The following is a 27,757-nucleotide window of genomic DNA, read 5'->3' on the forward strand; positions in this document are numbered from 1 at the left end:
ATGGAGGGTGCTTCTTTCCACTGGCTCAACAATTATCCCTACGCCCATAGGGAGGGGGCCTGGGCCTTCAAGAAGAGGCTCCTCGAGCAGGATGAACAAACAAGCAGTGAAAACCCTGCAGCTGGGCCCCAGGTGCTGGAAGAGAGAGTGGGGCAGGAAGCGGGCAGGCCATTTCTTTCCTCTTCTTTCTTATTTGTTTGAGAAGCAACTTTACTTTCTAAATCGGTCATTGTCACCCGTTAGCCCCCGCCCCACCTGGGCCAGGGCCTCTGGTGACGGGAGCTCAGGAGGAAGCTCTAGGGGGCAGGAGGGATGAGGGTGCAAGGTGGGGCAGGGCCTGGGCCCAGCTGGACGTGGGGGCTTCTTTCCTGCAGGAGCCTCATGGGCCACCTTCAGGTGACCTGGGCCTGGCAGACAGTGCCTGCTGGAGGTGTGACCGGAGTCCTCCAGGTTCAGCTGTCAGTGGGGAGGGGAGGGTACCCTCATAAACAGGGAAGTAGCTGGCACAGTGGTCAGAAGTAGCCTGGCTCTGGAGTCAGACACATTTGACTTCCACAGTCTGTCACCTTGGGCAAGTTACTTCACCTCTCTGAAAATGGGATGGTTTGTTGTGAAGGTTAAACATAATCAAACAACATGACACATGTAAAGCATTTAACATGTTTACTAGCACATTTACCACTGGAGATTTACTCGAGAAGCCAATAGGTATTGGGCATTTACTACACACCAGACACTTTTAAAGCATTCTACACATATTAATTCATTTATTCAGCACAATTAACCTTCTTCCCACTTAACAGATGAGAAAACTGAGGCACACAGAGAGGTAGAGTTCCTCACATAGGGGCAGATCCAGGCTTGGCAGGATGTTGGTAAAGGGGGTCTCAATACTGGGGGGGTCTCTTTAAAAAATAATGAAGTACAACGCCATGCCAATGGGGGACCCAGGACTTAAACCTCACCATCCTCACCTTAAATCTCCCTCTAAGCTCTGCCACCGTGCTAGGAAGTGGTGACAGAGGTCAGGTGGCTAGCTCCAGAACCCATAAGAGTTATAAGCACTATTGAGAGTACATGAGACAGTCACTGCAGAATGCCACACAAATAAGAGGCAGCACTTCCACTGCACGTACCATGGGCTACACACTCATTTAACCCTTCCAGGAACCTAATGAGGGTGGCATGTTATTACCACGCCCATTTTACAGATAAGGAAGTCAAGGTTCAGAGCGGACCAATGGTTTGCCTGAAGGCACAGTGCTAAGGAGTGGTAGAGCAGGATTCCAGCCAAGGCAGCCTGATCTCAGGCGCCACCTGTGTAGCCACTACAATAACTGTCACCTCGCTTATGACTGGGGCTCAGCACCTTCCCCTCACCTCCCCTTGCAGGCTCTCTCATCTGTTCCCTGACAGCAGCTTGGGGTGTGGACAAGACACCCCTGCTTTGGAGTCAGAGATGCCTGGATCCTAATCCTCACCCTGTTGCTTGCTGTCCCTGAGAGTCTTTTCCCATCTCTGAGCCTTAATTTTCTCATCTGTAAAATAGGGATTGTACAATTTATAGGGTGGTCACAAAGTGCAGATACGCCAATGATTATTTTATGTGTTTTGTAACATACTATCAATAAGCCATGTATTATGTACGTACAGTTGCCTCTGACTAACATTTCATAGGGTGGTTTGGAGGGTCAGAGTAAGGCGAAGTGTCTGGCCCATATTAAATGCTCAGGACCAGTAGAGATCACCATCCTGGGGACAAGGGGACAAGTCATGTGTGAGGAGTCGGGGGAATGGAGAAACGGACAAAACCAGATGTTGGGACGCCTGCATTCTAAATGGATTTCTACCACCAGCTTGTGGTGTGACCTTGGACAAGTCACTCCCTCCTTTCTGAGCTCAGTTTCTCCATTTGCAAGTCGTAGGCATCACTCCCCACTAATGCATGAATGAAATTGTCTCTAAGGTCCTTAAGAGACTGAATTTCTGGGTAGGAGTACAGGAGCATCTTCTGGGACTCCCTGAGGGCTGTTCCCATGAAGCTTCCCCCAACTCTTGGGGTGCTCTTCATGGCTCCCACTCTTGAGACAAACAGGAGGGTTTGCAGGGAACTCATACATCTCATCTGCTCCAGCAGAACCACAGTGCATGGCTCAGTCATGGGCTCTGCAACTGAATAGGTTTGATCTGATCTGTTTCTCACCTGTAAAATGGAGATGAAGATAATATAATAGATGTCCTTAATCTCATTTTATAGAGGAGGAGATGGAGGTTCCAGAAGGCACAGGACTTGCTGGAGGTCATGGCTCTCACCTTGCCCTTGTCCTACTGCCTCTGGCCCACCCTTCTACAGATCTGGGCTTTCCCTATGGGAATTCCAGTTCCCTCTCCCCATCCTAGAGGATTGGATCACATTGTCCTTTGCCCTCTGCCTGACATCCTGTCTCTCCTCTCTCCCCATCGGGCAAACTCATCCAGTGGAGTTGGGCCAGCCCTGGTGTCCCTACTTATGAGCATGGTGATGCTGAGTAAGCTGCCCACCCTCTCTGGGCTCCATCCCCTCATCCATGTCACAGGAACAATGTAGAAATGCTTGGCACACCCAGTACCTGATCCATTGTGAGTGCACATGAAATGTCATCTCAAATGTTGTCTTCTTAGGGGGCTGCCTGGGGGCCTCCATGTGGACCAAATTTCTCTGGGCTTGCAAAACCCAGTCCCTTCAGCACTTATCACTCCATATCGCAACCATCCACCATCAGGTCTGTATCCCATCCATCCTCAGATCCCTGTGTCGTCTTTACATCTGCTGTGTTTGGCATAGGGACTGATATACAGGAGGCACTCAGTTAAAGATTGTTCAGTGAGTGAATGAATGAATGAACGAATGGTGCCAGAGTGGTGCTACATTTGTTATCCTTTCTGCCCTGTTAAGATGGCAGGATTCTGGGTGCTACAACTACCACCAACAACTAATACTATTTCTTTGGCCAGCACTGTAAGTAGCTCCCACTTATTGGGCATTTGCTATGTGCCAGGCACTGGGGTAAGCATTTCTCGGTGTCTCTCACTCAGCCCTCTCTGTCACTCTATGGGGTGAGTGTTCTGTCATTGCCCCCATTTCACAGATAAGCAAACAGGCTCTGCTGGGGGAGGTGGCAGAATCAGTGTTAGTGACACCGGGTCCCAGAGCCTTTCCATGTCAGGTGAGGGTGGGTGGTTGGAGACCAGAACAGTGAGTGTGAGTGACCCCTCCCAGAAGTTGCCTTTGACCATTCCCTCCTTGTAGAATTTCTCTCCTCCCTCGAAGACGCTGCTTCTCCCGGAACCTCTCTCATACCCCTCAGTCTCCTTCCCAAGTTCCACCCAACCCTTGAATATTAGTGTTCCCCAGGGTTCTGCCCTCAAGCTTCATTGTAAACTGAGGCAGGGCTGGAACCTTTTTTGTCTGCCTGGCATATTTTTCCAATCCTCTCATTTCCTGTCCATGTGGTCTGGTCAGGTATCCCTCACAGGGCCCCACATTCTGGGAAGGGAAGTAGGCCAATCACAGTGTCCCATTTTCCTTGATGCAGTGATTGGTTTGGGCCTGGGCATGTGATACAAGCTGAGCCAATCAGAGCCCTCCCAGGAACTTTCCATGCAGCCAGTGGCGAAGCTTGGCTCTCTCCTGAAATGAGAGCTGGTAGGATGTTTTGAGCATCTTTCCTGGGACTGGAGAATGCCTATCTGCCATAGGAGAGAAGGCCCATTCTTTTTGTTTGTTTGTTTGAGACAGAGTCTCACTCTGTCGCCCAGGCTGGAGTGCAGTGGTGCGATCTTGGCTCACTACAACCTCTGCCTCCCAGGTTCAAGCAATTCTCCTGCCTCAGCCTCCCAAGTAGCTGGGATTACAGGCACTCACCACCACACCTGGAGAATTTTTGTATTTTTAGTAGAGTCAGGGTTTCACCATGCTGGCCAGGCTGGTCTTGAACTCCTGACCTCAAGTGATCTGCCTGGCTCAGCCTCGCAAAGTGCTGGGATTACAGGCGTGAGCCACCATGCCCGGTGGAGAAGGCCCATTCTTAAAGAAAGGCACAGACAACAGAACTGACTGATGGGGGTGATGGGGAGATAACCCATTGTCATCATTGGAAACCCTGGATCCAGCAATGCCCGAAGTTTGACTCACCCTTGAAACTCTAAGATAAAGGAGCCACTACGTTTGTAGGATCGTTTTGCTTTTTGTTTTGTTTTCCATAACCTAATTTGAACTCAGTTTCTGTCACTTTCAACCAAAAGATTCCTAATATTCTCTCTCTCGCCTCTCCCTGGATGATCTCGGGTCTTATCTAGTCCTATATCTGGGTGTGTAGTGCAGTCAGTTCTTGAGGAAATGGACATCTATGGACATCTGGGAGGTACCTCAAAGGTGACCTCGCTCTGCCTGCCGCCTTCCTGAGTTAATGCTGTCATCATCTACCTCAGCTCCTGATACAGGAAATTCTGTCACCTTTATTTTGTGTCTCTCCCTCTTAATTGTTCTCCTGGATCTACTGCTATTCAGTTTCAGAAAGTTCTTGCCCAACTTCCCCCGCTCCCTCCCCATTGCCATTACCTTGGTTCAGGCCTCCTTCAGCTCACCACAACAACTTGAATCTGTCCTTCCTTTCCTCCCCCTTTGTCCATCCTCCATACCTACTACCACAGAGATTTTTTCTTTTTTTTTTTTTTTTGAGATGGAATCTCATTCTGTTGCCCAGGCTGGAGTGGAGTGGTGCAATCTCGACTCACTGCAACTTCCGCCTCCCAGGTTCAAGCAATTCTCCTGCCTCAGCCTCCCAAGTAGCTGGGACTACAGGTGTGCACCCCCACGCCTCGCTAATTTTTGTATTTTTAGTAGAGACAGGGTTTCACTATGTTGGCTAGGCTGGTCTCGAATTCCTGACCTCAAGTGATCCACCTGCCTCGGCCTCCCAAGGTGCTGGGATTACAAGCGTGAGCCACTGCGCCCAGCCTGCCACAGAGCTCTTTCTAGAACCCACACCTGACCATGTCACTCCTACTGCGAACCCTGAATGCCTCCCTATCAACCTCAGCCCTCTCTGTCACCCTATGGGGTAGGTTTTCTGTCATTGCCCCCATTTCACAGATAAGCAAACAGGCTCTGCTGGGGGAAGTGTGAGCTCCCTAGGGTGGTGCTGGAGGCCATTCCCAATTTGACTTCATCTTTTTTTTTTTTTTTTTTGAAACAGAGTCTCACTCTAGCATCCAGGCTGGAGTGCAGTGGTGTGATCTTGGCTCACTGCAAACTCCACCTCTGGGGTTCAAGTGATTCTCCTGCCTCAGCCTCCCGAGTAGCTGGGATTACAGGCATGCACCACCACACCTGGCTCCAATTTGACTTTATCTTGAACCCATTTCTTCTCCCCACCCTGTATTTCAGTCACGTTTCACACTGTTTTCCTGAGCGCACTACCCCCTTTCTTGTCTCTGGACTTTTCTGCTGGAATCTGTCTCTGTCCAGCACTTGCCTTGCCCCTCTCCCAACCTGAGCTACAATCATTTTTCAGAGGGTCCTGTCAAGGCTGACTCCTCTGGGAAGTACCCCCTGTACCAGCCTGATCCCCCTTGCCCAGAGAGTCGGCTTCCCCCCTCTTCCGTGCTCCCATCACACCTGGGCCTTTGCATCCTGGGCTAACTGGGACATGAGCCCCCAAGGGCAGGACCTAGCCTGACCTCGACCTCCCTCTCCACCCTTGGGCCACTGCTGCACACTGCAGTGAGCTCCATGGGTAAAGGGGAATGCCATCCAGCCCTTCTCACAGGTATCCTCCTGGCTCATCTCATTTGGTTCTTGACTCATCCTTGACTCTAGGGCAAAGAGGCACCTGGAAGAAATAATTACAGTCTTTGCATGTGGGTAGTAATCACAGTTTACCAGGTGTTTCTGGGTTTCTCATTGGTCTTTATGTGTCTGAGGGTTTTGGGGAAGGTGTTGTCAATCCCATTTTACAGATGGAAAGCTTGGTTCAGAGAGTCAGGGATGGAACCAATCCCCAGTCTTGGGCAAGCCCCTGACCCTGAGAATCCCTTTCTGATCCAAGCCCCCTATTTCCTAAACGTGTGCTGAGAACCAGGGAAAACCAGAGAATCAAAGTAAGAAGAGGGAACACGGATTCTGAACTGGGCTAACAGCAACAGTAATAACGACCCCACGGCAGCCACTGCCCTTGTCCTGCGCTGTGTTCCATCCACATCATGAGCATCATCTGCTTATGAGGAAGCGTTACTCATTCGCATGTTACAAATAAGGAAACCGAGGCCCGGCACAGCTAAGAGACTTGCCTCTCTTGGCCAGTTTCCTTCCGATGCCTTGGTGATTGCTACAGCCCTTTACAGTTTGTAACTTTAGCACCCCTTCCCTGATCTCACCAGTCTAGCACCAGTAGGTGGACGTGCTTCCATTTGACAGAAGCAGCAACTGAGGCTCAGAAGTCAAGGGCGGAGCTGGGAGACGGCACCCAGCCTTCCGATCGGGGGGGAGCGCGCCCAGAGCCTGGTGGTGCAACTCTGGCGGGGAGGCGGGGAGCAAGCGGCAGGGCCGCGAGTGGGCGTCCGCGTCTCTTCCCCGCCAGCCGCCGCCGCAGCCCGAGCCTGACTTCCCTGCCGCGAGCGCGGCAGGTGCGCAGCCGGTGGCGGCGTCGGCGCGGCGGGTGCGCCCGCGTGGCGTGGGCGAGGGACCCGGGCGGGCGGGGCCCCACGCCCATCCTCCCTCCCCCTTGCCCTCTCTCCCGTGGCTGGTGGCAGGTGAGTGGGTGTCGAGGAACCGCCAGGCAGCGGAGAAAACAGGACGCCGCAGAAATCAGATTACTCACCTGCAGCTGCTACTACCCAGGGCTAATAAAAGCAGAGCTTCCTGTTGTTTCTTTATTACCGCCCTCTGCCTCCCTCCGCCCCAATCCGCTCCCAGCTGCAGCCAGACCCCCAACTGATCGCCAGAAACCGGTTGCTTGGGGTCCGGACCAATCCAGTGCCTGAAATACCCTCCTCTGTGCCGCACAGGGTTGGGTTAATGCTGCCTCAAGGGTGGACTTCCGTCACCTGCATGGGAACCACCTGGGGTGCTGGTTAACAACACACATCCCCAAACACGGCTTCACACCTGCTCGATCAGAATTCCTGCAGTTTGGGGCCCAAGAGCAGAATTCATAGGAATCTCAGGTGATTTGTAGGCAGGCTGAAGTTTGAGAACCACTGAGTCTGGATGTTGTAGATTCAGATGATATAGGTTTCCTTTTCTCAAATGCGACCCACAAGTTAGGGATGAAACCTACCCCCAGTCTTGGGCACGTGGGGCAGAGCCTTAGTCTGCTCATTTGTAAAATGGGGGTGAAAATAATACAGACCTCTCAGGACTGAAACAAGGCTCAAGTGGAGAATACACTTACTGTGATTCCTAGTGATTGCTCCTGGAGTTTACAGACCAATCAGGACTAGGCACGGAGTACCATCCATGGAGTATGAGGGGCAGGATGAAGAAGCAGGCAGGATGGACCTCAGCTGGGCAGGGGACATGATTCACCCTGGGTGCAGTGAGAAAGACCTTTCACCATCGAGCTTCTCCAAAGTTCAGTCTCTCTCACACCAGGAAAATGTTCCCGCCCAGGGCATGGACAACCCTGATGGCTAGATCCACTGGCCTCTTCTCAACCCTTCTGTGACACTTGACTCTGGGGTGGACCTCACCTTTCTCCTCCAAGCTGACACCTCCCTCAACTTCAGGGCAAGTTTGGATCCCCATCTTTATCTTCCTCCTATCTAGCTAGCAGCTCCCTTGCAGGCACCCCCGCAGCCCTTCTCCTCCTGCCTCTGCAGTCATGGACACCTTGGCCTATGCGCGGCCTGTACATCCTCCCAGGACAACCTCACCCACTCCCAGTTACCTTCTTGAAACTGAGCTCTGCCCTTCCTGAGTCCCTGATTCATAAACACAGCACTTCCTAGACAGCTCTGCTTGGCAACTCCCCTGCACCCAACTCAGCTTGACCAGTTCCAAACTCATCATCTTACTCTCCCCTGCCACCCGCCTCTTCTGGTTTCTCGGTCTCAGGACAACATGCCTGGATATTGTCCCGGGTGATTTCTGCTCCTCAGCTCCCACATCCAGCTTCCCAATCCAATCCATTTTATCTCCCCAGTTTTGCTCCAGAATCTGTCCCCTTCTTCCTGTCCCTCTGCGCTCCAAGCCCCCTAGTTCAGGACTCCATAATCTCTCACCTGGATGATTCTAACAGCCTCTTTTTTTTTTTTTTGAGACGGAGTCTCGCTCTGTCGCACAGGCTGGAGTGCAGTGGCATGATCTTGGCTCACTCCAAGCTCTGCCTCCCGAGTTCAAGCAATTCTCATGCCTCAGCCTCCCGAGTAGCTGGGACTACAGGCACCCGCCACCGCACCTGACTAATTTCTTGTCTTTTTGGTAGAGACGGGTTTTCACCATGTTAGCCAGGATGGTCTCGATCTCCTGACCTTGTGATCCACCCGCCTCGGCCTCCCAAAGTGCTGGGATTACAGGTGTGAGCCACCGCGCCTGGTCTCTAACAGCCTCTTAAATGGCCTTCCTGGCTCTAGTTTTACCCTTACTTTAGTCAGGGGGCTTATTCTGAGACAGAAATCTTGTCCTTGCTTTGTTTCAAGCCATCAGGTGCTCCAGAGTACAACTCAAACTCCTTCTCCTTTTCAAAGCTCACCTGGACAGAGCAACATTCTCCTCTCCACCCCACCCTCTCGGCAGTTGGCACAAACAGTGACATTTACTGAGCTCTCACTCAATGCTTAGTAACATGGCAAGCCAGTTATCTTCGTAGCTTTATCTCAGCCTCATACCATTTCCATGATTATCATTCCTGACTTACAGATGAAAAAACTGAGGAAGAGGGAGGTTAGGTAGCTTGCTCAAAGTCACAAAGCTAGTAAGTAGCAGAGCTGGAATTTGTACCCAGGTCTCTCTGGATCCAAAGCTGGTACTGTTAGCTGTTCTAATCTTGAGCCACCTCATCCCAGTTGCATAGTCTTCTCCTTTTTTGTATCTTCCCTGGCATCTCAGAGGATGCCTGGCATATGGCAGATGTTTGTTGAATGAATAAACAAATCTATCTGCACTCCCATTTAATTCAATTTTTTTCTTTCTTTTTTTTTTTTTTTTTTTTGACAGAGTTTCACTCTTGTCACCCAGGCTGGAGTGCAGTGGCGTGATCTCAGCTCACTGAAACCTCTGCTTCCTGGGTTCAAGCAATTCTCCTGCCTCAGCCTCCGAAGTAGCTGGGATTACAGGCATGGGCCACTACACCCAGCTAATTTTTGCATTTTTAGTAGAGCCGAGGTTTCACCATGTTGGCCAGGCTGGTCTCGAACTCCTGACCTCAGGTGATCCACCCACCTCGGCCTCCCAAAGTGCTGGGATAACAGGCATGAGCCTCCACGCCTGGCCCCATTTAATTTTTACAACAACCCTAGGAACTACATTTTTTTAAAAAACAGCAAAACTTACTATATAATATTTGATAACTACAAGAAAAGTGTGTTGAATATCTGGCGTATGAAGACAAATATCCGTGAACCCATGGCCCCAGCTTAGGAACTAGGCCTTTACCAGCACCACTGAGGCCACCTGTACATGCCTACCCAGTCCTATTCCCTGCCTTCCTCCAGAAGTAAACACTATCCTGAATTTTGTGGTCATCATTCCATGCCCTTGCTTTGAAAAAAAATAATAATTTTACCAAATGGGGAGGATCTGTCTGCTTACATTATTTTGTTTGTTTTTTTTTTTATCTTTACATAAACTTATCCTGAAAATACGTAATGCATTCTTCTTTGGCAGTTTTCATGCATCACTATGTTTCTAAAATACATACATATTTTGCATTTTTGGCTGGCCTTCATTCCTTTTTCCTGCTGTCTAATACTCCATTGTCTAATGAATTCAGTGACTTTATCCATTCTCCAGTTGATGAGCACATGGATTGTTTCCATTTTTTTGCCATCACCAATAAGGCTGCCATGATCATTCTTTTTTTTTTTTTTTTTTTTTTTTTTTTTTTTGAGGCGAGGTCTCTCATCGCCAGGCTGGAGTGCAGTGGCACAATCTGACTCACTGCAAGCTCCGCCCGGAGGGTTCATGCCATTCTCCTGCCTCAGCCTCGAGTAGCTGGGACTACAGGCCTTCACTCCTGCCCATGCAAGCTGAATTTTTGTATTTTTAGTAGAGAGGCGAGGGGTTTCACCATGTTAGCGGAAGGCTGGTCTTGAGCTCCTGACCTCAAGGGATCTGCCTGCCTCAGCCTCCCAAAGTGCTGGATTACGGGTAGGCGCTGCTGCACTGCTCATTTATTCATTTCTCAAGTAATGTCTGCTGATGAGAAACTTTCTCAAGTAAATACTGGAGAGGGAGTAGATGGTTGTGGTTAAGAGCATAGATTCTGGAACCCTGCCTAGATTTTCATCTCTACCTCTCACTAGCACCAGCTGACCTTAGGTAAATTTCTAACCCTATGTGCCTTAGTTTCCTTTTTTACAATAAAGGATGATAATAAAATCCCCTCTCACAGGGTTGATATGTGAGGACCTTGATGAGCGATTGAAATTCATATAAAGGGCTTGGAGGTGGGAGTGGTACACAGTCAGTGCTGAGATAAATAAAGAGCACATACCGAGGCACTGGGCAGCCTGCAGAGCACCATTCTGGGGACACAGGAATGAAAAAAGACAGACAATGACACCTGACATCATGTAGCTCACTATTCCAACAGAAAGAGACAAACACAAGGCAAGTAAATAGAGAAAATAAAATAATGTGAAACGATAAAGGCAAAGGAAAGAAAACCACAAGGTGACGAGACAGAAGGTGTGAGACAGCGACCAGGCACTGTCAGCTGAGGGTCATGCAGGGAGAAAGCCTGGCAGGAGTTGACATTTAGGCCGGGCATGGAGGAGGAGAAAAAGCCACCAGGCAAGAGCAGAAGAAGGTGGCCCAGCAGAGAAATATGGCTGAAGATTACAAAGGCCCTGAGGCAGGGGAAGAGATTGACATTTCCAAGAACAGCAAGGAGAGCAAGCGTGGCGTGTGGCTGCGACCAGGTGAACACAGAGATGACAACAGAAGAAGATTGAAGGGGAGGCTTTCCAGGGCAAAGGGGGCTGGATTTTTTTTTTTTTTTTTTTTTTTTTTTTTTGAGATGGAGTCTAGCGCTGTGTCACCCAGGCCAGAGTGCAGTGGTGCGATCTCTACTCACTGCAAGCTCTGCCTCCCGGGTTCACACCATTCTCCTGCCTCAGCCTCCTGAGTAGCTGGGACTACAGGTGCCCACCACCACACCCGGCTATTTTTTTTTTTTTTTGTATTTTAGTAGGGAGGCGGAGTTTCACTGTGTTAGCCAGAATGGTCTCCATCTCCTGACCTCATGATCCACCCACCTCAGCCTCCCAAAGTGCTGGGATTACAGGCATGAACCACCATGCCCGGCCAGGGGTTGGGTTTTATTCCAAGTGCAGTGAACAGTTTTGGACAGCAGAGGTTTGTGATCACGATTTATATCTTTATTTTTTATTTTGTTTGAAGTGAGTCTTACTCATCACCCAGGCTGGAGTGCAGTGGCATGATCTCAGCTCACTGCAACCTCCATGTCCCAGGTTTAAGTGATTCTCATGCCTCAGACTCTAGAGTAGCTGGGATTACAGGTGCCCACCACCACACTCAGGTAATTTTTTTTTTTTTTTTTTTTTTTTTTAGTAGAGGCAGGGTTTTGCCACGTTGGCCGGGCTGGTCTCAAACTCCTGACCTCAAGTGATCCACCTGCCCAGGCCTCCCAAAGTGTTGGAATTATAGGCGTGAGCCACCAGGCTCAGCCTGATTTATATCTTTAAAACATCCCTCTAACTGCCCTGTGATCAACTATCTATGAACTGATCTAAATACTTCTTGAAGCCACTAGTATTTTTAGCCAGTGCCCCCTCTGTGTGAAGCAAAACTTCCCTTTACTGGTCTTAAATTTACTTCTTTCGGGTTTCAAGGGGAGCCCCCTTCTGCCTCCTGTCTTAGGGTTAGTGGCCCAATGTGAGATCTCTAGTAAAGGTTTTTACAGAGTGGGTGGGAGGAGGGTCTCCCAGTTTACACCTTACCTGGTCTATGATGTTTCACCACCTGTAAAATGAAAATAATGAGAGTGGCCACCTCAAGAGGCTTTGATGATGAAATGGGACACAGGTTGGCAGCAGGGAGTAATCAATATAGGCTAGCTTCCATGCAGATGACAATTATTGGTGATCAGGAGGAGGGTGATAATGATAGGGATGTTGGTGATGGTGATGATGGTGATAATGTTAAAATAATTAATGTCGAGATATTAAGTAATAAATGTCGTGTCGTTAAAATTAATAAGTAATAATAAATAATAAAGTAAATAAATTAATAAATAAATAAATCATTAGTAAAATAAATAAATAAAGTAATCAAGAATTAATAGAGATAAACAATAAATAAATAAATATTCCAGGATAAAATAAATATCATTAATGTAATAATAGTAATAATGTCGAAGATAAATGTCGTAATAAAGTAAATTTAATCGTAATAAATATAAGTAATAATGGTAAATAAATAATGGCATCGTATCGTAATGTCGTAATAATAATGTCGTAATGTCGTAATCGTAATGTCGTAATGTGTCGTAATAAATAAATAATAAGTAATGTCGTAATAAAGTAATGGTAAATGTCGTAATAATAAAGTAATGATGATGGTGATGGTGATGATGATGATGGTGATGATGGTGATGATGATGGTGATGATGGTGATGGTGATGATGGTGATGATGGTGATGATGGTGATGGTGGTGATGATGATGATGATGGGGATGATGGGGATTCTGCTGTGTGATATTGGGTGAGTCAGTGAACCACATTTTCCATGTCTGTCAAATAAGGGTGTTGGGCCAGATGATCTGTGGGGGCCCATGCAGGTCTGATGTTCTAGAATTTTCTGGTTTAGGCTCTCTTTTCCTCCTTTCAGCCTGGGTTACCTTCTTCCCCTCAATTTTGGTGCTCCCTAGTGATGTATGATGAGAGATGCAGTATTATAGTAGAGAGAAAACTGACGTGGAGTCAGGAGGCCTGAGGTTCCAGCTGCACCATTTACAGTGAAGTCTTCATGGTGCATTTAACTTACACAAATGGTGCATTTAACTTAACACACTTTTTTTTTTTTTTTTTTTTTTTGAGACGGAGTCTCGCTCCGTCGCCCAGGCTGGAGTGCAGTGGCGCGATCTGGGCTCACTGCAAGCTCCGCCTTCCAGGTTCACGCCATTCTCCTGCCTCAGCCTCCCTCAGCTGGGACTACAGGCGCCCGCCACCTCGCCCGGCTAGTTTTTTGTATTATTTTTAGTAGAGACGGGGTTTCACTGTGTTAGCCAGGAAGGTCTCGATCTCCTGACCTCGTGATCCGCCCATCTCGGCCTCCCAAAGTGCTGGGATTACAGGCTTGAGCCACCGCGCCCGGCCTTTTTTTTTTCCTTTTTGAGACAGGGTCTTGCTCTGTCACCCAGGCTGGAGTGCAATGGTGTGATCTCGGCTCACTGCAACCTCCACTTCCTGGGTTCAAGTGATTCTCATGCCTCAGCCTCCTGAGTAGCTGGGGTTACAGATGCGTACCACCACACCTGGCTAATTTTTGTATTTTTCGTAGAGACAGTGTTTCACCATATTGCCCAGACTGGTCTCGAACTCCCGGCCTCAAGTGATCTGCCTACCTTGGCGTCCCAAAGTCCCGAGATTACAGGAGTGAGCCACTGCACCCAGCCTAATTTACAGACATTTAAACATGTATGTAAAGGGAGGGGAGAGAGAGAGAGCACGTTGTGCATGAATCACTGCTACAGAGTCACACTCCCATTCCACTTGGTGAGCACTCACCCTTGAGGGGGAATGGCACCTGCCAGGGTCCCCCTGCCGGTCCAAGTTCCTGCACATCCAGCCTCATGTGGGCTCTCATCTTGCTGAGTGTGATCCTGCTGTTCATAGGGTTTTTATGTGATGTGGCCCCAGATACAAGCCAACCATTTCACCTGTGGTGAGCGGAAGGTGCAGCTCTCTGTAACACCTGAGGAAAAAGGAACCTCCTGTATTGGCTGTCAGCTGCTAGAGGACCTTGCTTTCTGTTTCACTGGGAAACAGAAGCAATCAGAAAGAAAATTCCTCAGACTCCACCTCTCCCTTCACTCCCGCCTGTACCCGTGCCTGTTACCTGAACGCCTTGTGTGAATTCGAATTCTACACCCTCCACTGGGACACTGCCCTTCGTCCTCTCTCAACTCCTCCAGGACAACATCGAGCAATTCCTTGTGTCTCTCCAACAGCTCCAGGGGTCCCCCTCTTCTGCTGGCTCATTCACATCAGCACATAATCGACTGCAGTTCTCTCCATCTTACACACACACGCACACACATGCACACACGCACAAGACCATGCACACACACCCCCACCCCCATATCGCTATATTTCTTTGCTCCCCTTCCCAGGAAAACATCTCACAGAGTTTTCTGAATTGACCATCTTCATCCCTCCTTCCTTTTCTCTCTCCAGCTCTCTCTGTGGGGCTTTCACTTCCACCGCTCCACTGAAACCGCTCTTGTCAAGGTCATCGATGACCTCCTGCTGACAAACTCAACCATCTCGTCTCAGTCCTCAGCATCAGCGGTTGGCCAGCAATTGCGCCCTCCTCCCTGCTGGACTTCCTGACCATTTCTTCCTGGGGCCCCTCTCTCTGGGTCCTCTCACCTCACGGGATCCCTCTTCAGTTTCCTTTGCTGGTTCTCCCTCATGTCCCCAACTTGCACAGGCCGGAGTGCCCCAGAAGTCATCCCTGGGACCTCTCCTATTCTCTAGCCCACTCCCGGATGCCCTCACCCAGTCCCGAGGCTTTCATACATTCTCTCTGCGGGTGGCTATAAATGAGTATCCCTAGCCCAGCCCCTCCCACTCGACTCCAGGCTCACATGTCTCCAGTCAGATATCCAACAGGAACCCAAACTGGATATATCCACAGCTGAACTCTTCATTTTGCCTCCAAACTTAATCATCCCTGGGTCTTTCCATCCCAGCAAAAGGCAACTCCCTCCTTCCATTGTTCAGGTCACAACTTGGGCTGTCCTTGACTCCGCTTTCTTACACCCCCAACTGACCCATCACGAATAACGTGAGTTCCACCTTCCAAAGCTTCCACGATCTCACCATCTCAACCATTCCTACCTGTGGCCAAGGCACCACCATTTCTTGCCTGGAGTTGTGTAACAGCCTCCCAGTGACGTTCCCTGCTTTCATCCTAGCACTCCCTGCCGCCTTTATACCCCATAGAATAGCCAATGTGATCTTTTTATTTATTCATTTATTATTATAGTTATTGTTATTATTATTTTGGAGACAGAGTCTCGCTCTATCTCCCAGGCTGGAGTACAGTGGTGCAGTCTCGGCTCACTGCAAACTCCGCCTCCTGGGTTTAAGCGATTCTCATGCCTTAGCCTCCCAAGTAGCTAGGATTACAGGCCCTTGCCACCACACCCTGCACCCAGCTAATTTTTGTATTTTTAGTAGAGACGGGGTTTCATCATGTTGGCCAGGCTGGTCTTGAACTCCTGACCTCAGATGATCTGCCCGCCTCGGCCTCCCAAAGTCCTGAGATTACAAGCATGAGCCACCGTGCCTGGCCAATGTGATCTTTTTTTTTTTTTTTTTTGAGGCGGAGTCTGTCTGTGGCCCAGGCTAGAGTGCAGTGGCGGATCTCCAGCTCACTGCAAGCTCAGCCTCCCGGGTTTTGCGCCATTCTCCTGCCTCCAGCCTCCCAAGTAGCTGGGATTGAAGCCCACCACCTCGCCCGGCTAGTTTTGTATTTTTTTTTTTTTAGTAGAGACGGGGTTTCACCGGGTTAGCCAGGATGGTCTCGATCTCCTGACCTTGTGTTCCGCCCGTCTCGGCCTCCCAAAGTGCTGGGATTACAGGCTTGAGCCACCGCGCCCGGCCCAATGTGATCTTTTTAAAACATGAGTCAAATTACTTCCTTCCTCTCTTCAAATCCCCCAGTGGCTCCCTTCTCACTCAGAAAAAATCTTAACACTGCTCTGTGGCCTAGAAAGTCCTACCTGAGCTGTACACACCCCTCCCCACCTTACCTTCTGTTGCTTTTCCCTCCCTTGCCCAAGCCACACTGGCCTCCCTGCTGTTCTTTGAGCAGCCAAGCACAGTCACACTTCCGGGCCTTCTCCCCTGTATTCCCTCTGCCTAGAGGAGATAACTGCCCCTGCCCATTTATCCATGACAGGGCTTACTTCCGCTCATCACTAGACAAGCTCTCTCTGGCCATCCTATTACACATACAATAGCACCCTAATCCTCTCTCATGTCTCCCACTGTCTAGCCCCCTCTCCTGCTTGACTTTTCTTCATGGCATTCATCACTGTAGAACTGACCTTTGTTTACTGTATGTCTCTCCCATTAGAATGTTCTAGTCCTTGTCATCAGCAGAGACTTTGTTTCATCTTCTGCTGTAGCTGGAGTGCCTGGCTCATTCACGGTAGGTGTTGAATAAATATACGTTAAGTAGATGAAAGCGTGTGCATAACTGGGAAGCTATTTGTTGGTGTCCACTGCACTCCAGCCTGGGCGACAGAGTGAGACCCTGTCTCAATAATAATAATAATAATAATATTGGTGAGGGCTGGGTGCGATGGCTGATGCCTGTAATCCCGCTACTTTGGGAGGCTGAGGTGGGTGGATTGCTGGAACCCAGGACTTCAAAACCAACCTGGGCAACATGGTGAGACCCTGTCTCTACAAAAAAATGTTAAAAAGTAGCCATGTATGGTGGCACGTGCCTGTGGTCCCAGCTATTCATGTGGCTGAAGTGGGAGGATCGCTTGAGCCCAGGAAGTCAAAGCTATAGTGAATCATGATCATACCACTGCACTCCAGCCTGGCAGTCTGAGGGAGACTGCTTCTGTGTTGGTGAGGATGTAGGTAGTTGGAGAGTCCTAGGCATTATCAGTGAAAGGTTGAATTGCTATGGCTCTAGTGTGAGGCAAGTCCTTTGACTCCTGAATCCTCAGTCTAGGAATTTACCCTCAGGTAATTCTTACCCAATGGCAAAAAGATGCAGGGCTGTTCACAGAACTTTTTTTGTTTTCATAATAGTGAAAAATTGGAAATGTCACCAATGTCCAACCATGCAAGGGTTGGTTGTTAAAATTATGATAGAGCCATATAATGAATACTAAGGGGCCATCAAAGATGATATTGTGAAAGGATACTTCATGAAACTTGAGAATAGGTTTATAATATATTATTAAGTGAACATTTTTAAAAAAACCAACAGGCCAGGCGTGGCACCTCATGCTTGTAATCCCAGCACTTTGGGAGGCCGAGGTGGGCTGATCACCTGAGGTCAGAAGTTCAAGACCAGCCTGGCCAACATGGTGAAACCCCGTCTCTACTAAAAATACAAAAATAAGCCAGGCGTGGTGGCGTGCGCCTGTAATCCCAGCTACTGAGAAGGCTGAGGCAGGAGAATCGCTGGAACCTGGGAGGCAGAGGTTGCAGTGAGCCGAGATCACACCACTGTACTCCAGCCTGGGCGACAGAGCAAGACTCCATCTCAAAGAAAAAAAAAAAATCCAGAGCAACATGTAAAGTGTGATATCATTCTTGTATACACATACCTGTATGTGTTCAGACCCAGGAAGCTATTTAGGAAGAGGACACCAACACGTTTAAAATGTGGTGGTTTCCATTGTTGAATCGAGCTAGTGGAGGGTGTAGGGGGGTTCACTGTGTTATTCTTTCAACCTTTCTGTATGTTTAAAAAATCTGGGCCAGGCGCAGTGGCTCACACCTGTCATCCCAGCACTTCGGAAGGCCAAGGCAGGCCTTGGCAGGATTGCTTGAGCCAGGAGTTTGACACCAGCCTGGGCAACATGGAGAAACCCCATCTCTACAAAAAAAATATAAAAATTCGCCAGGCATGGTGGTGTGCACCTGTAGTCCCAGACTCAGGAGGCTGAGGTGGGAGGATTGCTTGAGCCTGGAAGGTTGAGGCTGCAGTGAGCCAAGACTTCACCATTGCACTCCAGCCTGGGTGACAGAGTGAGGCCCTGTCTCAAGAAAGAAGGAAGGAAGGAAGGAAGGAAGGAAGGAAGGAAGGAAGGAAGGAAGGAAGGAAGGAAGGAAGGAAGGAAGGAAGGAAGGAAGGAAGGAAAGAAAAGAAAAATCTAGTCAGGTGTGGTGGCTCACGTCTGTGGTCTCAGCACTTTGGGAGGCTGAGGCAGGAGAACCACTTGATGCCAAGAGTTTGAGACTGGCTTGAGCAATGTAGTGAGATCCAGCCTCTAAAAAAAAATTAGCCAGATGTGGTGGCAAATGCCTGTGGTCCCAGTAGCTCTGGAGGCTGAGGTGAGAGGACTGCTTGAGCCCAGGAGGTCAAGGCTGCAGTGAGCCCTGATTGTGCCACTGCACTCCAGCCTGGGTGACAGAGTGAGACCCTGTCAAGAAAGAAAGGAAGAAGGGAAGGGAAGGGAGAAAAAGAGAGAGAGAGGGAGGGAGGGAGGGAGGAAAGGAGAGAGAGAGAAAGAAAGATCTTACAATAAAAAATTGAAAGACCTGTAATCCCAGCACTTTGGGAGGCTGAGGCCGGTGGATCGCTTGAGGTCAGGAGTTCGAGACCAGCCTGGCCAATGTGGGGAAATCCCGTCTCTACTAAAAATACAAAAATTAGCTGGGCGTGATGGCATGTGCCTGTAATCCCAGCTAGTTGGATGACTGAGGCAGGAGAATCGCTTGAACCCAGGAGGCAGAGGTTACAGTGAGCCAAGATCGTGCCACTGCACTCTAGTCTGGGCGACAGAGTGAGACTCCGTCTCAAAAAAAAAAATTTTTTTTGAAAGAAAATACGGTTATTTGGGGGTAGAGGGATTTGGGGAAATAGTTTTTCCTCTTTGCACATCATGTATTTTATTTACTTTCCTATAAGGAGCATCTACCACTTTTACAAAACTAATGAATTGATATCAAAATAAAATACAGCTCTTGTCACACAAAACGTTTAAATTAAAATAAAAAAAAGACAATAGTTGTCTTGATAGTTTAAAAAGATGGAAGACAACACAAATACCTGTAAGCAGAGAACTGAGTAAGTAAATTATAGTAGTCATACAAACATTGTACCCTCGTTTAAAAATACGTTATAGAAAAGATATTTACAGTAATTTGGTAAGTGAAAAAACGGGTCATAAAACAGACTGTAGAGTATTAACCCATTTTTGAAAAAATATATATATATGTTGCCCACCCATAGAAAAAACTGGAAATATCCATGCCAAAATGTTCACAGTGGTTTTCTTTGGGAAATGGAATGACAGGTGTTTTTTCCTCCCTTCCTTTTGCTTATTTATATGTCATAAATCGGTTTTATCCAATAGAACTTTCTGTGATGATGGAAATATTTTCTATCTGCCTTGTTCAATATTATTATAGCCACTAACCACATAGGAAATACTTCACATATGGCTAGTTGGCCGGGCCCTGTGGCTCATGTCTGTAATCCCAGCACTTCGGGAGGTCCAGGTGGGCGGATCACTTGAGCCCAGGAGTTTGAGACCAGCCAGGGCAACACAGCAAAACCCTGTCTCTACAAAAAAAAATACAAAAATTAGCTGGGTATGGTGGTGTGTGGCTGTAGCCCCAGCTGCTTGGGAGGCTGAGGAGGAAGGATCGCCTGAGCCCAGGACATTGAGGCTGCAGTGAGCCATGATAGCACCACTGCACTCCAGTCTGGGCAACACAGCAAGACCCTACCTCAAAACAAAATAAATAAATAAATGTGGCTAGTGAGACTGAAAAATGAAATTTTTATTGTATTGAATTCTAATTAATTTAAACTGAAGTGGCCACATGTGGCTAGTAGTTACTGCATTGGACAGCATAGGTCTCAAGTGTTTACCAAGAACACACATACTGGCTTTGCAAAGAGAGAAAAAGAGCTTTTCTTCCTTTTTTTTTTTTTCCTTGTGTGTTTATTTGTTCTGCCCTGGCTTCTTGAAGAGCTCCTTTGAAATCCCAGGGAGAGGCAGTGAATTCAAGGGCTTTGCAAACTGTTAAGTGCTGTACTCAGGAGATGCTGCTGTATGAGACTATTTTTCCCTTTGCCTGGAACCCTTTTTCTCCTCTCCTTACGGGCTCCCAGCTAAGATAGAGCCCTGATCAGAGAAAGCATCTTTGGGTGGTCTCTCCAAGGGGAAGAGAGTATCCTGGGGTCTGGCCCCTGAAGCTAAGGCCCTCTCCTGAAAAGACTTTCCAGCATTCATTCACTCATCTATTCATTCAACAACCATTACTAGCCCTCCTCCTTCTCACCAGTGGCTGCACTAGGCCCTGGGTACAGTGGGGTGGCTTAAAGTCTAGGCTTTGGGAGGTATGGAGTGGCAACTCACAGGGCTGGGACACAGGCCAGCTCAGCCACCTGTGGGCATGCCCCTTAATTTTCCTAAATCTCTATTTTTCTCTTCTGTAAAAGCAGGAAAATAGTGACACTGTCTTGCCAATCCCATAGGGTCAATCAGGGCTGGGAAAGTGAATTACAGAGGGCTGCAGAGATATTCGTGATTAAAGAATATGCTTTCCTGGGAGAATAAGTGGGTCGTGACAGCCAGTTCCAATGCCCATGTAGAAATTATTATTAATAATATTTTATCGGCCAGGCGTGGTGGCTCACGCCTGTAATCCCAGCACTTTGGGAGGCCAAGGCAGGCAGACCACAAGGTCAGGAGATTGAGACCATCCTGGCTAACATGGTGAAACCCCGTCTCTATTAAAAATATAAAAAATTAGCCGGGCGTGGTGGCACGCGCCTGTAGTCCCAGCTACTCTGGAGGCTGAGAATTGCTTCAACCTGGGAAGCGGAGGTTGCATCGAGCCAAGATTGTACCACTGCACTCCAGCCTGGGCAACAGAGCGAGACTCCGTCTCAAAAATAAATAAATAAATAAATAAATAAATAAATAAATTGTATCACAACACATCACAGTTTAAGAGTAGTTAAAATATCAACCTTAAGGAAACCAGGAAAAGGGTGTTATCATTCATCCATACAGCATTTGTTGATTCTCACTGAAGTTCCAGGCCAAGGTGGGGTAGGGGATCAGTCTGGGAATACAGGCCTGGGTCATGGCCTTGCCCTTCGGGACCTGACATGGGAGAAAGACACATAAGGGAATAGCCCCTTTTTATTCATTCATTCCTCTGGCATATGCCAGCCCTCTGGGGACATAATGAAAGACATCCACAGCCTTGCTCTCAGGAAGCTTTTAAAGGAAGTGGGGAGGCAGATATTCCTCAAATAGCCACTCAAATACATAATTATAAACAGTGATAAGAGTTAAGGAGAGGAAGTACAGAGTGCTATGAAGACATCACGGGGGACCTTGATGTACTTGGTGGTGGGAGGGTCAGAGACGGCATCTCCGGGGAGGTCAGCATCTGAAGGAGTTGAATAAGGACTGATAGGGTGAGGAAAGAGGGTCCAGGAGGCAGAAACAGCTTGTGCCAAGGCCCTGAGCTGGGAGAGGGCAGGGTGCTTGTGAGGCCAATGTGGCTGGAACCCGGCTGGCAGAAGGAAGGGGTGCGTCATGCAGCTGAGGCTCTAGTGGACCATACTTAGGAGCCAGTGAAGGCTTCAGGGAAGGACAGTGAGGACAGCTGTCCATTCTGGATGGGACACTGGAGGGGCAGAGTGGGCGAGGCATGGGCACAATGACAGCTGGTGCCAGGGAGGCAGCAATGGGGCGGAGAGAAGGGGAGAGTGGGTGCATAATGAGCATGATGGCAGCCTGTGCCAGGGAGACAGCAGGGGATTGAGAGAAGGGGAGAAATTTGAGGGCTGCTTGGGAGGTAAGTGAGGCAAGACGTGGGGTTGGATTGGCCCTGGGAGAGGTGGCAAGAGAGGTCCCAGTGGGTAAGCTCTGTGACCCAGGAAGGGCTGGCTAAAGCTGACCTGGGGAAGGCCTCCCAGATGGAGTGAATCTCCCCGGCATGGTGAAATAGGTTGCAGCACCCCTGGTGGACAGAAAGGAGAAAGACAGTCTATCCCTGGCGAGCAGAAATTCAGCTGGGAATTGTCAGTGAAATGAAACTAACATTGAGTATGGACCGTGTACCAAGCCCTTTCTAAGTGCTTTACCTTCATCACCTCGTTTAATCCTCCCAACAACTCTACAAGGTCAGTGGTATTATCACTCTCATTTTACAGACGAGGAAGCTGAGGCTCAGAGAGGCGCTGCCACTGGGTTGTGGACTCCAGGAAGCCTGACCCTATCCTGCCTTTTAATCATGGCTCTTGTGGTTTGGGATGATTAGAACCTGAGAGAGTTGGAGAGGGGAAGAAGAGGGTTGAGTCTGAGGCTAAGAGATGGGCTGGGACCAAATCCCAGGGGGCTGCTGGTGTTAGATTTGGGGGTGGTGACATCATTGCAGATGAGTGTGTAGCACATTCTTAGGGAGAAGGTGGTGGGATCACGTGTGCTTTTCTGAGAAGTCACTCTGGGATGGGGCAGAGAGGAAGTAAAAAACAACAGAGGAGAGACAGTGAGGCAGGGCGTGGGTATGAGGCCAGGGCAGCAGGGCTCTGGGAAGGGTGAACACCAGGCAGACAGTTCCAAGGAAGATCTAACAGGTGACTGGGTGGTGGGAGGTGAGGGGTGAACAATCAAACGTGGGTAAAGGGTCACATTGCTTTTATTCATTCACTCAGCAAACTTTTTTTTTTTTTTTGAGACAGAGTCTTGCTCTGTCGCCCAGGCTGGAGAGCAGTGGCTCCATCTCGGCTCACTGCAACCTCCACCTCCTGGGTTCAAGCGATTCTCCTGCTTCAGCCTCCCAAGTAGCTGGGATGACAGGCGCACATCACCATGCCCAGCTAATTTTGTATTTTTTTTTTCTTTGAAATGGAGTTCTTGCTCTGTCGCCAGGCTGGAGTGCAGTGGCACGATCTCAGCTCACTACAACCTCCACCTCCTGGGTTCAAGCAATTCTCTTGCCTCAGCCTCCCAAGTAGCTGGGACTACAGGTGAGTGCCACCATGCCCAGCTAATTTTTGTACTTTTAGTAGAGATGGGGTTTCACCCTTTTGGCCAGAATGGTCTCAATCTCTTGACCTCGTGATCTGCCCGCCTCGGCCTCCCAAAGTGCTGGGATTACAGGCGTGAGCCACCACGCCCAGCCAATTTTTATATTTTTTAGTAGAGATGGAGTTTCACGATGTTGGCCAGGTTGGTCTCGAACACCTGACCTCAAGTGATCTGCCCGCCTCAGCCTCCCAAAGTGTTGAGATTACAGGTGTAAGCCATGTGCCTAGCCCACTTAGCAAACCTTTGTTGAGCACCTACTATGTGCCAGGTCTCGAACAAAGTGCTAAGATCGTAGAGAAAAAGGATGGGATTCCTGGCCAAGAAGGGATATGGGAAACCTGGGAGAGGAGAAAAGAAGGGAGGACAGTTATGGATCTGGCTGGGGATGTACCGAGTTGGCGGGGCAGGGGACAGCCAAGGGACAACAGCCAAGGGGCAGCTGAACACATGGTCTGGGACTCAGAAAAGAGGTAGAATTTGAGATGCAGGATTTTGAAAATCAAATCTTGAGCACAACTTGATAAACTTGCTGAAAATCGTTGACTTGTACCCTTAAAGTGAGTGAATTGTATGATCTATAAATAATACCTGGATGAAGTTTTAAAAATACAATTAGGAAAAACCCAAGAAGTCTCAAAGTTCCTAGGAAATCGTGAAACAAAGAGGGAGAGAACATTCCAGTCAGAGGGCAGAGGGCGTGAGTGAAACCTGGGGACCTGGCTGGAGTGGGCATGGGGTGTCGCTGAAGCCAGGGGCTCTTAGCAGGGATGGAAGATGGAGCTGCAGCCTCGCTCTTTAGTGGGTTGTACCAGTCATGTCACTGAGCACTGACGCTGCAGTCTGCATCCTGGAGCAAATCAATCCTCCAACAACCCCAGAAGAAGGGATGCCAGATGAGGAAACTGAGGTTCAGAGAGGTTAAGCAGTTTACCCAGTCACATTGCTATTAAGAAGGTGTAATCTTTTTTTTTTTTTTTTTTTTTTTTTTTGATATGGAGTCTCGCATTGTTGCCCAGGCTGGAGTGCAATGGCACAGTCTCGGTTCACTGCAACGTCTGCTTCCCGGGTTCAAGCGATTCTCGTGTCTCAGTCTCCTGAGTAGCTGAGATTACAGGTGCTCGCCACCACGCCGGGCTAATTTTTGTATTTTTAGTAGAGACTGGGTTTCACCATGTTGGCCACGCTGGTCTCGAACTCCTGACCTCGTGATCCACCCACCTCGGCTTCCCAAAGTGCTGGGATTACAGGTATGAGCCACCACGCGCGGTTTGAAGGTGTAGAATCTGAGATCCATCCGCTCCAGAGTTTGGGATCTTGAGTAACAGTTTCGCCGCGTTTAACAAACGTCCCGGGCCTGGAGCTGAGACACTGGCGCTTCTATGGCGCCATCTGCTGGTCAAAATGTAGAGCTCAACCGGCGACGGAAAGGCTTTGGTTCCCAGGCTTGACAGGATTCCCTTCCGCCCTCTTCTCAATTCTGTTTCTCCCAACAACCCTGAGTGGGTGGTAGGCAGGAATTGTCCAGCCTTATCTTACCAATGAGGAGGCCAAGGCTTGGCGAGGAGAGACAACTTCTCAAAGATGATCCAGAGGAGTAGAGGAGGCCCCGGGATTCAAACCCCACTCCATGAGGTGCTCTCCACCTCCCGCTGTCCTCAGTGTGGACTTAGGTCCCAGAGCATCTGCACCCCCTGAGGGGGCGAGGCCAGTCCCCTCCCTGGCTGGCTTGTAGATGGCGACACAGGTTCAGGTAGCGGCCTGACCTACCCAGCTCTGTCTCTGGGGTAGGGTTTGACCTGATGCAGGTTTGAGCCTGTATCAGGCTCTGTGGGGAGTCAGGGCAGGGTTTTCAAGGCTGAGCAGAAAGCTTCCACCCCAACCCTCCACTGAGGACTCCAAGCAGGTGACATTTCTGTTTGGGAGCTGGCTGCCCCTTCCCTGTCCCCAGCCCTTCAGGAATTCTGGGTCTCAGGCTCTGCAAGGAGGGAGAGGAGAGAGAGAGGAGGCCCAGGCAGAAGTGCGGGGACAGTAGGCTGAGAGAAGGAGGGGCATGGGGTTGGGGCCAGAGCAAGGCCACAGCGAATGACTGTGACAGCAACTGTGCTAAGCAGAGCTGCCACTGTGAAGGGACAAGTGCTGCAAAGGTGCTTTTTGGGAATTAGGAGCCTTAACCTTCTCTGTGGTGCTGAGAGGCGGGGAGGATCATGACCCTCATTGACAGTGGAGGAGCAGTATCTGGGAGCTTGAGTGATGTGCCCAGGGTCACATAGCCAGTGAATATGAAGTCAGAGTCACAACCCAGGGAGTTGTGACTCCCAGAAGGAGGGGACTGATGGGAAGCAGAGTGAAGGAGCAAAGGACTGACTATTGGGGCGGCCATCAGGCTGGAAGTGGGGAACAAAGGCATCCGGCTGCCGGGCCGTCCATGGCTGCCATCTTGTGTATGAGTGTGTATGTGTGCCAGGGAGGGAGAGTGTCTGAGAGTCTCAGTTGTCAAATCTTGGTGACACCCTGGTGGCATGGGTTGTCTGACTGTGGCTGAGCAATCTGTGTTGTTGAGGGGCAAGGAAGGCTTCTTCTCTCCCGCAGGAAGTCTGGGTCAACTTTGAGTCATCCTTTTGAGCACATCTTAAAAGTCACCTCTCCTGGGGAGCCCTCCTGGATTGCTAAAATGGGGTCGAATTCCCATGTTACACACTTGCAATGCTTCTCCTGCCAAGGACCCATCATAAGTGTAAGTGGTTAAATATTTGTATTTACCCGGTAGAAGCCCTGCGTTCTGACCCAGTTGGAGCTGGTAGTAGGCACATGCCAGGACTTTAGATAAAACCAGATGTGCAGGGGCAGGTTGCAGAGGGAAACCCTGGCTCTGAACATTCCTTGTCTCCTGAGTTCCAGGCTGTGGGTTTTATTGAGAGAACGGAGACTGCTGGTGAATTCCCAAGGGGGTTAATTGGCGTTTTATCAAGCCAGCTTTCATTGTGTCTGCTTAATATTCTTCTCTCCAAGCTTCCCACCAGACTGCAAAAGCTGAGGTGACTGCCTTGACCCTACTGTGTCTCTAGAACTTAAAGCCCTGTGGATGGTTCTGGCACTTAACAAACACATATTAAAGGAAAGAATGAATCAGTGAAGCATGGGTTTGGGTGTCGGGCTGGGTAAACCAGGTTTGTGAGTGAGGGGATGAGGGGATGGGACCCAAGCAGGGCTGGCATGGGTGGCAGCAGAGAACCACAAAACCACGAGTGGTTACCTATGTGATGGTACCTCCTGGAGTTGTTCAGAGCAGTGCACAGCCTGTGGTAGGGGGCTGGCTTCTCTTAAACGCAGTTTGGGGAAGAAGAGCCTGACAATAGATTTTCAGGAACTGGGGAGACCAGAAGGTGCTCTGATTCCCTTCCTCCCTGATCTCCCCTGGCACCAGCTCCTTGCTCAGCCTCCTTGCTTCTCCAATGTCTTGCAGCTGCAACATTCTGAACAGCAGTCCAGCTGTGAGGGGAGGTGCCCGTGGCAGGCCTCAGCTGACCCCGGAGAGGCCGTTAAGACCTGGCTGTCGCCTCCACAGTTGCTCAGAGGCAGGTGAGTCTGGTTCTCTGACTCTCCCTCCTAGAGGTGGGCACTGAAGTCAGGACCAGGGGATGGGAAGGAAAAAGACCAGGGCTGGAGAAGGCAGCCAGCATGTCCCACTTCCTCCCCAACTGCCACTCCAGGTGGTGACCCAGGTGACTGGGTCTCTTTGTCCTCCTCCCTCCCAGACACCCCCCTTGTCCTGGGTTCTCAGGAAAGTGGGGAGGCTAAGCAGCTCATTCCAGGCAGTTGTGCAAACCGCCCCACCAGGCGCCTGGCCAGATGCTGCCCCAGACACCTCCCTCCAGGCTGTCATCCTCCACATCACTGGGACCAGTAGTAAGGGAAATAGAAAGCTCCCCAATGCCCTCCACCTGCAGCCCAGGCCTGATCCTGAGGCATGGCTGGCTCAGAGACAGTGACAGTGGGGTCAGAGGGTATGAGACAGATTCTCCATCTACCAGAAACAGGCAAGTGAGCCCCAGCCTCCTCGTCTGGAATGAGGGACAACAATGGTACCTATTTCATAGTAAAGTTTCGGGAACATAGGTGTTCAATAAATGACAGATGGCTACCATCACTGATTACCAATGTTATAAAACTATAAACAGAGAAGGGTGGCTTTGTAAGAAGAAGAGAACAGATCACTCTCTTTCCACCATGTGAGGACCCAGCAAGAAGGTGGCTGTCTGCAAGCCCAGGGAGAGAGCCCTCACCAGGAATCTGCTGGCACCTTAATCTTGGACTTCCCAGCCTCCACAACTGTAAGAAATAAATGTATGTTGTTTAAGCCTCCCAGTTTGTGGTATTTTGTTATAGCAGTCCTAGCTGATTAAAAAATACTGTCTCCTATAACCTATGAGTTTTGTTTCAAAGCACTTAACACAATCTATAATTATACATCTACCTATGCAATTTATCTTTTTAAATTTTATTTTGTTTTATTATTTTTGGGGGATGGAGTCTCACTCAGTCGCCTAGGCTGGAGT

The 27,757-nt window shown here is 49.3% G+C and overlaps 1 protein-coding gene across 1 annotated transcript; it reads left to right on the top strand.

Annotated features, from left to right (window-relative positions):
- On the top strand, positions 1–27,757 carry MDS2 (myelodysplastic syndrome 2 translocation associated). Its single transcript, XM_031664120.1, has 6 exons — positions 1–147; positions 6,621–6,698; positions 6,956–7,048; positions 26,025–26,236; positions 26,665–26,780; positions 27,380–27,757. The coding sequence occupies exons 1-6, from the start codon at positions 1–3 to the stop codon at positions 27,541–27,543; spliced, it is 810 nt and encodes a 269-aa protein (XP_031519980.1). The 3' UTR covers positions 27,544–27,757.

The sequence above is a fragment of the Papio anubis genome, chromosome 1, assembly GCF_008728515.1.
Source record: "Papio anubis isolate 15944 chromosome 1, Panubis1.0, whole genome shotgun sequence".
In the NCBI taxonomy this organism is placed as follows: Eukaryota; Metazoa; Chordata; class Mammalia; order Primates; family Cercopithecidae; genus Papio; species Papio anubis.

Coding starts and splice junctions, on each gene's coding strand:
- MDS2 (XM_031664120.1), top strand. CDS start 1: ATGGAGGGTGCTTCTTTCCACTGGCTCAACAATTATCCCTACGCCCAT. Junction 6,699..6,955: donor TGGCGGCGTCGGCGCGGCGG/GTGCGCCCGCGT, acceptor ATCCGCTCCCAG/CTGCAGCCAGACCCCCAACT. Junction 7,049..26,024: donor CCTCCTCTGTGCCGCACAGG/GTTGGGTTAATG, acceptor CCAGGACTTTAG/ATAAAACCAGATGTGCAGGG.